At 49.6% G+C, this 14,674-nt stretch overlaps 1 protein-coding gene across 1 annotated transcript; it reads right to left on the bottom strand.

The window, feature by feature from the left end:
* POP7 (POP7 homolog, ribonuclease P/MRP subunit) lies at nt 1–1,105 on the bottom strand. Its single transcript, XM_047089290.1, has 2 exons — nt 942–1,105; nt 1–702 (listed from the first exon to the last, which is right to left on the bottom strand). The coding sequence occupies exon 2, from the start codon at nt 690–692 to the stop codon at nt 270–272; it is 423 nt and encodes a 140-aa protein (XP_046945246.1). The 5' UTR covers nt 693–702; nt 942–1,105; the 3' UTR covers nt 1–269.
* Nucleotides 1,106–14,674: the final 13,569 nt, after the last annotated feature.

Genomic DNA, 14,674 nt, shown 5'->3' with positions numbered 1-14,674 from the left:
CGCAGTGGGGTAGCTGCATACTAACACAACTTGATATTTTTTATTGTCGATGACAAAGCTTACAGGCCACAAAGACGGTAAGACCCACGGCTTGGGCCCAACAAGAGACAATACTCTTTCCCTCAGTTCAGAGTCCTCTGGGCTGTAAGGGAAACAGGCTTTCTCTTACGTGGCTCTGGTAGGAGGTCCATGGCCACATTCAGTACAAGGAGAGCCACATCTGAGCCTAGCTACCTGGGGGTATGTGGACAACGCCGTCCTCATTTGGGTTACTTGGGTGTAACCCTGAAAACACGGATGTGGATGGCCGAGTTGTTGCGGATGCGGGTCAGCGGCTCTCGGGTATCAGTCTCTGGTTCCAGCTCATCGACGAGCTCCACGGTGGAGGTATTGGCAGCCACCTGCAAGGACCCGAAGCTGCCCGCCTGAAGCTGTAGAGCAATGTTGATGGCACGGTTGATGGCCAGGCCCAAGCCATGAATGTAGATCTCGCTGCATGAGTTCTGACCCCGAGCCCCTCCGTCCAGAAGCTTTTGGCAGCGGGCCAGCTGGGCTTTAAAGTCAGTCTTCATGTTGACGTAAATGTCATTGGGTCTCCGGGGCAGGCGGTGGGGGAGCCGCTTCCGAAGGGTATACTCCACCGGGTCCAGCTCAGCCTCGACGGCCCCGCGGGGCTCTCGATTTTCCGCCATGCTGTGCGCCCTGACGCGGGGAGGGAGATCAGAGAGAGGTGACAAGCGACTTCGCTTTCTTCCCTACCCCGTTTCCAGCCCAAAGGGTGCAGACAGGAGGGGGCGCACTCAACGCCCCTCTTCCCTTCCAGCCTCAGTCCCCTCCCACTCACTTCGGACTTGCGTATCTCCCTCACCCCCAGTTCCTATTCATCCAGGACATCTCCCCCACCCTCAGGTCCCTCCACAGCCCCCTTCCCCCGCGCCTACACTCTCCAGTCCACAGTGCTCTCCCCGAGCACGCGGCCCACTCCCGGCCGAACCACTCAAGTTTGCGTCGACCCGCCCGGGCTGAGGGCGCGGCCCGCGACCCACAAGCCCCAGGACGAGAAGGAAAGCCGCGCGTAACAGGATCGCGAGATCGCAGGCACCCTGGCGGCTCCCCGCTCCTGAAAGGGCTGCCAAGTGCGCACGCGCGCCCCGCCCCCCGAGGCCCGGCCCGCGTGATCCACGAATCGCTTTCCCGGCCTCCGTTCTCCCCGCCCCTTCGGGCGCTCGCGCAACCGCGCGACGTGTTCAAGTAACGCGAGAGATCTGAGAGATGGGCTCTACCACGTGTACGCCACGCAAGCTGAGCGCGGATGCGGGGGGCATGTATTAAGTCAAATCCCGGGAGAGTCAGCTTTCCTAAGCCAGTCCAAGTTCCTGGCCCACGAACGGGATCTTAGAGGGGAGACAGGAGGCTGTTCTAAGGACGTGGAGGATTTGGGGTAGGGGACTGCCAAAGACCAAAAAAAGGGCTGCGAGTTCAAGAGAACCTGAAGGGGACTGAAGGCAAGTCTGGACTCCCGCGTTCATCGCGGTTTCTCTGGTCAGAGGAGGCGCGGCAGAGTTGGCAGAACTGACTCCCCCGCCCAAGGCCCCTGCTGCCCAGAGACTTGAGTAGGGGATTGAGTGGCGAGGTCGGGCCCCGGGCAGAAAAAGCCACCTCTGGACTCCCCAGTAGATCACGGGGATCTGTCCCTTTCCCCTATCACTTGCAAGGGCTCACCCCAAAGTCAGCCCTTGGAGACCCAAGCTACGAGACGTAGGCCCAGCCTTCACGGCTCCCCCGGACCATGCTGACCGACCCACACCTCTCAACCTTTGCCCGCCAGTTCATCGTCCTCTGTCCACCCCCACTCCCGCCCCCAGCAGGGACGTGCACCCCCTGGTGGGCAGGGCGAGGCAGCGCCTGCGGGTTCCTGGCTCCCGATGGCAGTTGGGAGGGGTTTCCTCTGCCCAGATTGGTATCGTTTCTGGAGAGTTCTCTTCAAAAAGGAGTTAGACTTGCATTGGGAACCTAGAGCTATTCTCTGCTTGAGTTGCCCCAACACTTAAATACGGATGATAATTCGTGTTCTGCCACTAGGAAACCCAAAATAACCTTGTAAACTTAAGCCTACGCATGTGAGTTGGCATTTTTATGACCCCATTTGACTGCAGGTTGGAAAGGGGACAGGTTCTTGAGAACTTTTCTCCCAGCATCATTTAAATCCTGTAGTTCTCCCTTTAGTTTCAGATTTTCATTAATCACAAGTTTGGGGGTTTATGTGGCGTGAGGAGGAAAGGCTATTCTGCCTCAAAAGTGACATCTGAGCTGAGTTTTGATGGATAAACTGTTTTTCAAGGAACCAAGGAGTATTCTGGAAACACTGAATGGTATTTTGAAAAGAATGGAAGCGTCATCTAAGCTTCCACTTCAAGGAACTAGAAAGTGAGCCAAATAAAGCCAAAGGAAAAAGAAGTGAGGAAATAATAAAAGAATAAAAATCAAACTGAACACAAAAACAATAAAGAAACTCAAAAGAAAAGCTAGTTCTCTGAAAAGATCGATAAAGTTGATAAGCATGTAGCAAGACTGACAAGTCAGAACCAGAGAAGGAAAACTGGTGCCTGGCTGGCTCAGTCAGTAGAACATGCATGCAACTCTTGATCATGGGGTTGTAAGTCTGAGCCCCAGGTTCGGTGTAGAGATTACTTGGAGATAAAATCTTAAAAAAAAAAATCAAATTACGATTACTAGAAATGAAAGTGGGGATAGCACTAAAGATAGCCTCATATGCAAAAGATACTTAGAGAATAATACAGGCATGCGTTGGAGATATTGTGGGTTCAGTTCCAGACCACTGCAGTAAAGTGAGTATCACAGTAAAGTGAGTCAAATAAATTTTTTGGTTTCCCAGTACATATAAAAGTTATATTTACATCATAGTCTATTAAGTAGTCTATTAAGTTTGCAATGGCATTATATCTTTTTTAAAAAAGCATGTATCTTAATTTAAAAATACTTTGTTGAAAACATAAAAATATTTTATTGATGGGGCACCTGGGTGGCTCAGTCATTTAAGTGTCCAACTTTGGCACAGGTCATGATCTCATGGTTGGTGAGTTTGAGCCCCAAGTCGGGCTCTGTGCTCATAGCACAGAGCCTGCTTGGGATTCTCTCCCTCCCTCTCTCTCTGTCCCTCCCCTGCCCTCTCTCTCTCTCTCTCTCTCTCTCTCTCTCTCTCTCTCTCAAAAATAAATAAATAAATAAACATTAAAAAAATACTTTACTGCTGAAAAATGCTAACCATCATCAGCTTTCAGTGAGTTGTGATCACAATTACAGATCATAACAAATATAATGAAGTTTGAAATATGAGAATTACCAAAATGACCCACAGACACCGGCTTAAGCTAATGCTGTTGGAAAAGTGGTGCCAAGAGACAGGGTTGCCACAAACCTCCAGTTTGTAAAAAGTGCAGTAAAACAGGGTATCCTTGTACAAACAACTCGCTATACACAAATTCAACAACTTAGATGAAATGGACCAATTTCCTAGAAAACCACAACCTACGGAACTTACAGGAGATGAAATAGATCATCTGAATAGTCCTGTGGCTACTGAAGTAACTACATTCATAGTTTTAAAAAACCTTTAGTAAAAGAAACATCTAGGTCCACATGGTTTCCCTGGTGAATTCTACCAAATTCTACACAATCTCTTCTCTACAGAAGAGGAAGGAACACTTTCTAACTAATTTTATGAGGCCAAAACCAAAGATTATAAAAAGAAAACTACGGACCAATATTTCTCATGAAAAAAGATGAAAAAATCCTCAACAAAATTCTAGCAAACTGAATCCATTAGTATATAAAAAGAATGATAAGCCATGACCAAGTAGAATTTACTCCAAAGATGCCAGACTGGCTCAAAAAATAGAAAATCAATCACTACCATTTACCAGGCTAAAGAAGAAAATGTATATGATCATATCAGTCAATGCAGAAAAAAACATTTAACATAATTTAGTATCCATTTATGAGAAAAACTGTCAGCAAAAAAAGAATAGAAGGGAGCCACCTGGCTGGCTCAGTTGGTGGAGTGAGGACTCCTGATTTCAGGGTTGTGAGTTCCAGCCCCACATTGGGTGTAGAGATTACTTTAAAAATAAAAATCATAAAAGAACAGAAGGAACTTCCTCAACTTGTTAACGAGCATCTACAGAAACTCTACAGCTGGCTACAATCATATTTAATGACATAAGACAGATGTAAGACAGTTTTCTCTTAAAATCAGGAACAAGGCAAGGATGTCTTCTCTAACCACCCTCACTATTGAAGTCCCACCCAGTGCAATAAGGCAAGAAAAGGATACAGTGTAATAAAGCAAAGAAAAGATTGGAAAGGAAGAAATAAAATTCTCTATTTGCAGGTAACATACATGACTATTGGAAACTGAAATTTAAAACAGTACCATTACAATACAGAGAGAGGGGGATCAGGAGTGAGGGAAGTAGAAGGAGGGAGAAATATTTAGGTATAAGTCTGACAAAACACGCAAAGAATGTGTATGCTAAAAACTACAAAATCCTGATGAAGAACTCAAAGATCTAAATTAATAGATGTCCATGTATTAGAACACTGAACATAGTAAAGATATCAATTCTCTCCAAACTGAACTCTAGGTTTAAGGCAATTCCTATGAAAATCCTAGCAAGAATTTTGTAGATCTAACCAACTTCACTGTAAAGTTAACACGGAAGGGCAAAGCAAGGTAGAGCAATTTTGAAAGAGTTGGAATCACAATACCTTATTTTAAGACTTACTACAGTATAAAGACAGTGTAGTATCTGCCAAGGGATAGACACACAAATCAATGAAATGGACTAGAGGGTCGCCTGGGTGGCTCAGTTGGTTAAGCGCCCGACTAATGATGTCACCCCAGGTCATGATCTCACAGTTTGTGAGCTTGGGCCCGCATCAGGCTCTGTGCTGACAGTGTGGAGCCTGCTTGGGATTCTCTCTTTCCCCCCTCTCTCTCTGCCCCTACCCCGCTTGCTCTCTCTCTCTCTCAAAATAAGTAAATAAACCTAAAAGACATTTTTAAAAGATGGAATAGAGAATCCAGAAATTGATTCTCACAAATACAGCCAGACAAAGGTGCAAAAGCAGTTGAAGGAGAAAAGAATAAAGAATTGAACCTTGGGGCACCTGGGTGGCTCAGTCAGTTAAGTGTCCGACTAACGATTTCAGCCCAGGTCATGATCTCACGGTTCAAGAATGGGAGCCCCACATTGGGCTCTGCGCTGAGAGCCCAGAGCCTGGTATGGATCCTCTGTCTCCCTCCATCTCTGCCCTTCCCCCATGCTCGCTCTCTCGCGTGCTCTTTCTCTCTCTCTCTTTAAAAAATAAACATTAAAGAAAGAAAGAAAGAAAGAAAGAAAGAAAGAGAAAGAAAGAAAGAAAGAAAAAGAAAGAGAAAGAAAGAAAAAGAATGGGGCGTCTGGGTGGCTCAGTCGGTTGAGCATCCAACTTCGGCTCAGGTCATGATCTCGCGGTCTGAGTTCGAGCCCCGTGTCGTCGGGCTCTGTGCTGACAGCTCAGAAACTGGAGCCTGCTTGGGATTCTGTGTCTCCCTCTCTCTCTGCCCCTCCCCTGCTTGTACTCTCTCTCTCTCTCTTTCACAAAAATAAATAAAACATTAAAAAATTTTTTAAAAATTAACTTTAACCCTGTGAAAGATCACGTTAGTAGAATGAAAAGAGAAGCCATCCATCGACTGGGAGAAAATATTTGCAAATTACATATCAGACAAAGGATTCGTATCCAGAATAAACTCTCTAAATTCAAGAGTCAGAAAACAAACAACCCAATTAGAAAATGGGCAAAAGTCTTGAACTGACGCTTAGGTAAAGATGGTGTAAGGGTGGCAAATATGCACATAAAATATACAAAGTTGTTAACTGTTGAGGAAACTCAAATTAAAACCATGATGAGGCACCACCACACATCTATCAGAACGTCTAAAAGAAAAAAATCTTACCAACCAAGTATTCACAAGAAAGCAGGGAAACTGGATGTCTCACACACTGCTTGTGGGAACGAGAAATGGTCTAGCCACTCTGCAAAAGAGTTGGGCAGTTTCTTCTAAAACGAACCATACAGGGGCACCTGGGTGGCTCAGTCGGTTGAGCTCAGGTCATGATTGGTCACCTGGTTGGCTCAGGTCATGATCTCACAGTCTGTGAGTTCGAGCCCCGCATCGGGCTCTGTGCTGATAGCTCGAAGCCTGGAGCCTGCTTCGGATTCTGTCTCTTCCTCTCTCTCCCTCTCTCTGTCTTTCTCTCCCTTCTCTCTCTCTCTCAAAAATAAATAAGCTTTAAACATAAATAAGTAAATTTTTAAAAATAAAAAATAAAATAAAATAAAAATAAAATGAACCATATATACGCTTAGCCTATGACCCAGCAACAACACTCAAAGGCATTTAAAAACCTGTTCACCAGGGTGCCTGGGTGGCTCAGTCGGTTAAGCATCCGACTTCGGCTCAGGTCATGATCTCGTGGTCCGTGGGTTCGAGCCCCGCGTCGGGCTCTGTGCTGACAGCTCAGAGCCTGGAGCCTGTTTCAGATTCTGTGTCTCCCTCTTTCCCTGACCCTCCCCTGTTCATGCTCTCTCTCTCTGTCTCAATAATAAATAAATGTTAAAAAAATAAATAAAAAATAAAAACCTGTTCACCAATGTCCATAGCCGCTTTTAAATTTTTTTTTTTTCAACGTTTATTTATTTTTGGGACAGAGAGAGACAGAGCATGAACGGGCAAGGGGCAGAGAGAGAGGGGGACACAGAATCGGAAACAGGCTCCAGGCTCTGAGCCATCAGCCCAGAGCCCGACGCGGGGCTCGAACTCACAGACCGCGAGATCGTGACCTGGCTGAAGTCGGACGCTTAACCGACTGCGCCACCCAGGCGCCCCATAGCCGCTTTATTTGTAGCAGCTCCAAACTGGAAATAACCCAGGTGTCTTTCGACGGGTCAATGGTCAAACAAGCTTCTCAGCAGTAACAAGTGGATCAAGACTTGATAGGCTGTTGGAATACTAGTTACATCACAGAATTCTGTGCTAAGCCGCTCACAGTTTCGTGTGGAAGACAAACAAGATGAACAAAATGGTGAGACCAGTGCTAAATGGGGAGCATGTACAGGGTTCGGTGGGGCCCCCAGGAAGAAAGAACAGCCAATGTGACCTGGAGGAGATCCAAAGTTTTCCAAAGGAAGCAGTGGCTAAGCCGAGATAGGAATGTCTAGCATTGGGGCTCCTAGCCTGTGCAGTCCCTCCCATTACAATGGATAGGTCTGGAAAGACTGAGCATTGTGTTAAGGAAGAAGGAAGGAACCACAAAGGATGCAGAAGGAGCAGCTGGTGAGGTAGGAAGAAAAACCAGGGAGTATGGTGTCCTGGAAATTATGGAAGGAAAGCATTTCCTGAAGGAGGGAGTGATCAGCTGTGTCTATGCTGCTGACAGGCCACATAAGATAATGGACCAGTGGGGGTACCTGGGTGGCTCAATCCATTAAGCATCAGACTTTGGCTTGGGTCATGATCTCACGATTCGTGAGTTCGAGCCCTGCTTTGGGTTAGTGCCTTTTCCCTCTCTGCCCTTCATGAGATTCTCTCTCTGCCCCCTCTCACTTGCACCCTCTCTCAAAAAAAAAAAAAAAAAAAAGATAATGGACCAGTGGGTTCAGCAACGAGTAGGTCATTGGTAACTTGAGACGCTAAGACAAAATCTTAGATCGTGGCAGAAAATAATTCTGAATGCAATAAATTCATTTTGAGGCCCATTTTGTCTGACAATTAACAATAAACAGTTTATGAACGATCACTCCATTACTCAGGATATGTGTCTTTTCATGGGATCTAAAATGTGGTTTCTGAACTCTGACATCCAGATAAATATAAAGGTTCATGATTTATGTGGGTGAGGCCAGGCACCGTAAGAAACTGATGTGACATTAAGATGGTCCTTATCTTTTTTGCATTTTATTGAAGGTAATCACTACAGAGGAATCTGCCATTTGGAAAAAGGGCAGAACTTGGCTCTTTAAACTTACCTGGCACCTCCCTTTCATCTCGATTAATCATCTCGCCAAATCTCTTTCTTTACTTCAAAAGCAATTTAAAACAACATAGACCAAGGCATTTTACACCATAGCACCTGAATAAACAAAAACATTTTAGGTCTAAGTGATTTTTTTGTAATTTTCTCTTTCATTCTGTATGGGAGATACACAGTTCTGATTTGTTTCTTTTCTCAAAGAGGGTGCTTAACAGATTCAAATTCCCATGTCTTCAGCGGCAGCAGCCAGAGCGTTTTCCCCAACTTTACAGCTGGAGGAGATTGCTTGGCTACAGTCACAAGTTGGAACACAAGGAACCTTTGGTGATCACTCCAATCTTGGACTCTGGAGTCTAGTCTGTGCTCCTTGCCAGGCTGCATCTAGTGGGTGCTACTCTATAATCAAACACTTTTTTTTAAAAAGTTACTTATTTTGAGTGAGAGAGAGAGAGAGAGAGAGAGAGAGAGAGAGAGAATCCCAAGAAGGCTCCACATTGTCAGCACAGAGCCCAACGCAGGGCTTGATCCCACAAAGCATGAGATCACAACCTAGCTGAAATCAAGAATCTGATGCTTAACCCACTGAGCCACCCTGGTGCCCTGATCAAATACATTTTTATGGTAGATTTCAAAGCATTCAGCTGAAGTTCTGCTTTTCTTCTTACCCATCTACTCTTCTCCCATCAGCCTAGATTGCGGCTATTATAAAGCTGACCCCCACTTTTCCTAAACCCACCCCAAATCCTGCCTTTCTTCCAGCTCAGCACAGCTGAGTCCACAGAGCTACAGTCCCTACAGCTACCAGTCGACAGAGGTCCCTCTTTTCCCGTGTACCATGTCTCCACCAAAATTTGCAATCTCACGTTGCTAATTAACAAAACACGCTAAGGCTTTACTCATTCCGAGATTAGGCTGCTGGGAACTTCAACCACCCAGGACACAATCTAGAAAAGTTAAAAAACAAAAAGCAAGGACAACAGCTTTTGAGTTAAGAAAAAACAACTGTTATAAAAAAGCTGATGAACTTTAGGTAATAAGTTCTCACCCAAGCTTAGATTCTGTTGATACATTTTATACAGTGTTAACAATCAGAATATTGTGGACCCTGTGGAACCAGAAGCCCCTACCAGTTAACACCGGTGGAGTACCTGCCCTGTGCCAGGCACTGTGTTAAGTGCTTTACCCCACAATCCAGAGATGGAAGAGATTATTTCCAAGGCCACAGGCAGTAATGAATGAAACCCACACGGGAGCCCTTGCTCTAAAATAATTCCACTTTCCAGCCTGGGAGCAAGCAGCTAGACTGGCAGCACTAAGAAATCCTGACTGCAAGAAAGTCAAGGGAACGGAAAAAAGCAGACACTAAAACTACAAGTGCACAGAAGCCTGGGGAATGCTCAGTGCAGGAACAAAGGGCCTTCTGGTAGCTCCTGAGGTCTGTGCTCCATTATGGCACAACACAAGGGACTCAAGTTCTAAGTCTGACTTTACTTCTCCATATCCTAAGGATTACATTGTGTTTGGTAACAGCTATTATAGGAAGCTGGAAAGCAAAGTATACATTCTGGAATAACTGTAAAAAAAAAAAAAAAAAAAAAAGGTGAAAACACCAGAACACTTTTTCATCCTGAAAAGTTCAAGGATTCTGGAAAACCCCTTTTTTAAACAAAGGAGGTGTCAATCTACTACTCGCATTTGCATAGTAATTTCTCTCTTTTCACAGCCTTTCATATTCACCTATTTTAATTCTTTCAGCACTCCGGGAAGCAAGTGGAGTGAGGGTCAGGGGTGGGGCGGAGAACTGCAATAATACCTGACTGCAAACGAGAAACCGAGGCCCGAAGGTATCAAATGCTTCCCCCGAAGTCTAGAAGCTAGTCAGTGGCGGCGCCAGATAGAAACTCTAGGTCTCACCAGCCAGTGCTGCCTCGGACAGTTTCCAAGTGATTAGTTCCTCACTTATTTCATATATCCCAGAACGTCTGAGTGAACACACATCTGGATTAAAAGTTGTCTCCTTCAATCCAGGCGGGCTTCCCGGAGGAAGCCGACTGGCGAAACTCAGAGCCCTGCGATGCCACCTGCGGCGGCCTCCGTCGCGACGGTCACGCGTCACTTGCCTAGGGGCAGCCGGGGAGCGCCCCGGGGACCCCCACCCCCGGCCCGCTGCAGGCCCTGCGTCACGTGATGAGCCAGGCCCCGGGTCACGTGTCGGGGGGGGGTCGGGGCGGCGGGCTTTGGGGCTCCTCGCGGGGCGCGCGGGGCGGGCGCCTGGCCGTGCGGGTCGCGGGGGACCGGAGCCGCGGAGGGGGCGGGGGCGGGGGCGGCGGCGGCGGCGGCAGCGGCGGCGGCGGAGGGGGCGGCCCCGCGGCCCAGCGTCCGCGTCACGTGGTGCGAGGCGGGCAGCCATCTTGCTACAAACACAAACAGAGAGGAGCGGCCGCCGCGGGAGCGCCAGCGCCCCCTCCCCCGCCGCCGCTGCCGCCGTCGCCGCCGCCCCCCGGCCCGCCGCGCGCCGCCAACGCCCCGGGACCGGAGCCTCGCGCCGCCCGCCCGCCGCGGTAAGCGCTCGGCGGCTCCGCGGACCCCGGCCCGCCGCCGGGCCCGGGGCAGGCCCGCCCCCGACGCCGAGGCGGCCGCGCCGAGCCTGCGAGAGCCAGAGCGAGAGCGCGGGCCGCCGGCACGGACCCTCCCGCGCCTCTGCCCAGGCCGCCGCCGCCGCCGCAGCCGCCCGGTGCGTCCGCACTCCCGCCGGCCCTTCCCCGGCACGGCCCCGAGGGAGGCCGGGCCCCTCCCGGGGGGCGGCCGCCCTCGCCCCGCGCACCTGGCGCCCCCTCCCTGAAGGGCACGCCGTCCTCCCGGGCGGCCCGCCTCCTTCCCACCCCCGCGCTCCTAACGGTCGCCCTCGGGCCCCTCGGCAGCCCTGCCCGGCCCCCTCCCGTCCATCCGCATCCTCCGCCGGGGCCCCCCGACCCTAATGCCCGGCGGTCCCCGGAGACTTCCCCGGCGTGCCTCCGGGCTCTTATAATTAGCTGGGCCCAGCGGCTCTGAAAGTCCAGGCGTTCCGTGACTTTGGCCAACGTGGAAGCCTTTCCTCTTAACCAAAGCACCTCCACTGGGTCTTCACCTAAATCTCCTTTCCACGAGCGACATTAGTGCTTGGTCATTGGGGTCTCCTTGCTCCCTGTTGCCTGACCGTTTTCAACACCTAAGTCTTTCCTGTCTCCAGGCCAGGCTCTTCCCAGCCCAGCGCCTCTGATGCAGCAGCTCCCCGGCCACGGCCCCTCACACTTTGGCTTTTTTTTTCCCCCCTCCTTCTTCTTCCTTCCTAAGTTAACTTAAAAGCAACCCTCATCTCGCATTTCTTACCCGGCCGTTACTAGAATTCCCAGTAAGCTCCCAGGTCTGGTCCTTCATAGGGCCCCGGCCCTGGGAGATGCTAAGTCAATTGTTGTTGGCCCATTCTTTCCTCCACCCGCCCCAGTCTCACTGCCCTCTCCTTATTGCTGCTTGCCCAAAGATCAACCTCCACACAATCTCTCCACTGCTCCTCTGAGCTGGCAGTTAGTTGCACCTTAGCCCTCCACCCCCCGCCTCTGCATCTGAAGCCCTATGGGCGCCGACAGGGTAGTCCCCTTTGCCATTCATGATGTGGGAGTTCGCTCTCCAGGTCCTTCATCTGTACTGTTCCCTGTGTGTCTCAGGCCACCCACCCTCACTCAGCTCCAGTCTTAGTTTCTAGTTGTTGGTCTGGTGTGTAATTGGGAAGGATCGAGACGGATCTGGATTTTGTGTTGCTGCCTTGGTCTGGGGACCCAGGGCCTTAGGAGACCTATATGGTGATTACAGTCAAGTGAGTTGTGTTCCTAGACCTCTGGCCCGACTTTTTAAGCCAGGGGACAGATTAGTATTGTTGCCGTTTGAGAAATTAAAGGACTGTAGTTTGTTGTTGTCTGTGGTTGGAGTTAGGGGTAGAAGGAGTAGTCTCAATTTAAACAGCAAGGGAGAAGAGATTGCTACGTGAAAGATTTATAAAACTAAAGGAAATTTAAAACGGCCTGAAACTCACAAAGTACTCGGGGTGCTTCTGCTGCTAGTGCATCCCTTCTCCAGTCTCGAACAGAGTGTCTGGGGACATGGGGTCCCCTGTGGGGCCAGCTGCATCCTTCCTTCCTTGTTTTCCCTGGCTAGGTCCCAAGACTGGGCAAGTGGGTAGAAGGGATCAAATGAGGTAAAGTGTGAAAGCGCTTTGAAAACTTAACTGGTAAACGTGCCAAGGGGCGTTATTTGTCATGATGGCTCAGAGAGGAGAGAGCTGGGATCGCTCACCAGGTGGGGGGAACATGGGCTTGCACCCCTTTCTGAGCTTTCTCAGTTACCCTCCCGGGCCTGGAGGATCTTCGCATCCTGAGAAAGGGCAGAGTCACTTCCCAACAGGTTTGGGACTGGGCGGTTGTTGGTTGCTCAGATGTCGGGGAATTTGGGACTCCACTTCTGTTAATAGTGGTACCTTTCTGTGCCAAGGCACATAGCTCTGGAATGGGGCTAATTTTAGGGTTGATGGAATGAGGAAATAACGTTAACTTAGCGTGTGCTAGGACTGCCCATTCTTGGGATCTTTTTCTTCTCAGAGTTCTGAACCCCAGAGAACAGGCTTCCCTCCTGTTCCTGCAAGCCTGTTGTGAACACCCTGGACCAGTATATCTTTTTCCCTCAACTCCAGCAGGGGGCAGCCTTTTAATAGCAATAAATCTAAAGCTTGGAGGGAGAGGGTATACCAAGGCCTGAGAAAGAAGTTGGGGCAGAGGGATGGAGGGAGCCGGGCAGGCAGATGAGGCAGGCACGTGCTGAAGGTAGGGGTGGCGGGTAAGCGGGAAAGAGCCTGGAGGAGACGCTTAGATCAAGAAGCCAGGAAAGGGTGCTGCCCCCAGTCCTGTCTGCTGTCTGTCCCGGCCCTTTTCCTTCACTGGAAAGGGATCCAAACAGGTGGCTTCGAGAGTTTGTGATAGAGAAACTTTGCACAGTTTTTTTAATCTCTTCTTAAGGATTTCCATCCTGGCAGGGTTTCAGATTTCTCTCAAGGGACAGTATAATTAGGAAAAGATTTCCCTGCTTTTAGGGGAGACTGAACTGGAATAAATTTGGTTTCTCCTGTCTTCTGTTCTTCCCCGTAAACACAGAGCAGGCTTTACCTGCGCTTGTGATATGGAGGAGGCGTCCTCAGCCCGGGCACTGTCGCCGCATCGGGCCCACTAATTTCTTGTTGTGGGGGGCTGTCATGCGCCTTGTTGGAGGCCAGTAGCGCCTTTCAAGTCACGCCTACCAAAACCGTATCCAGATACTGCCACATGTGCCCTGGAGCGCAGGCGCCCCCAGTTAAGAACCCCTGGCTCAGAGGACACAGAAGCACGCCTGGTCGGAAGGTGGGAACCACCGGCAGCTCGTGTGCTGCTTTGCAGTGCTTCCTTTGGTCCAAAGGACGACCCGACAGCCACCGGCTGCTGGACCAGGTCCCCCTGTGGCCAGGCCAGCCCGGAGACGTGACTTTCCTCCAGCCGCTCCTCTGCTTCCTCCGCCCTGACTACCTTTCCTTGCTTCTGCAGTTTCCCTGCTTCTCACACCGGGAACCACTTTTCCTCAGTTTGCCAGTCTGCGACCAGGACAGAAAGGTGAAGGCCGGAAGAGGAGAGCTGCCTTTGCCACTCCCTGGAAGGGAGGGAGGGTGAGTTGTCCCTGTTGTCTCACAGCGGCCTTCCATGAGGATGGGGCTCTTCTGGAAAGAATCGCAAGGGGCTCAGAACAGCCTCTCCTGAGGTTTGTTTGCAGGAATGTGGGGTGTTTTCTTTGGAGTGAGGAGGACCTCGGTATGTAATAGGTATTCCCAAATGTCTCTTTTTTTCCCCCCCTAAACCTTTTTTTTTTTTTTTTTTCTCCTGCCGGGGTGGGGGTGGTAAAACAGGCCATTTAACCATTTTTGAGTGTACGATTCTGCAAGGTTAAGTACGTTCACGTTGTTGTGCAACTGTCCCCACTGTCCCATCTTCAGAACTCTTTCGTTGGTCCCGTTTTGGCTGAAACTTCTTACCTATTAAACACTTCCCAGCCCTGGCCCCTATTATTCTATGTGTCTCTAAATTTGGCTGCTCAAGGAATCTCAAACAAGAGGAATCCTGTGGTGTTTGCTCTTTTGTGACTGGGCTGTTTCATTTAGCATAGTGTCTTCAAGGTTGATTGGGCAGATTAGGTAAGGGCTGTAGCGTGGAAAGAAGGAACCTTACTCTGTTGTCCTGGGAGGCCTGCGTGAATCCAGTGAAAGGAAGAGCTTTTCAAATGTTTTTATTTATTTTTGAGAGAGGCAGAGCGTGAGTGGGGGAGGGGCAGAGAGAGAGAGACAGAGAGACAGAGACAGAGACACAGGATCCGAAGCAGGCTCCAGGCTCTGAGCTGTCAGCACAGAGCCCGATGAGAGGCTCGAACCCACGAACACCGAGATCGTGACCGGAGCCGAAGTCAGACGCTTAATGGACTAAGCCACCCAGGTGCCCCTTTTCAACACCATGTGTCTCCTGAGAGCC

This window comes from Lynx rufus, unplaced genomic scaffold (assembly GCF_022079265.1).
Source record: "Lynx rufus isolate CCGP_SWC_20201006 ecotype Redwood Valley unplaced genomic scaffold, mLynRuf1.p SCAF_27, whole genome shotgun sequence".
Taxonomy (NCBI): domain Eukaryota; kingdom Metazoa; phylum Chordata; class Mammalia; order Carnivora; family Felidae; genus Lynx; species Lynx rufus.
This window is presented reverse-complemented; position numbering and strand designations above follow the sequence as displayed.

Coding starts and splice junctions, on each gene's coding strand:
- POP7 (XM_047089290.1), bottom strand. CDS start 692: ATGGCGGAAAATCGAGAGCCCCGCGGGGCCGTCGAGGCTGAGCTGGAC.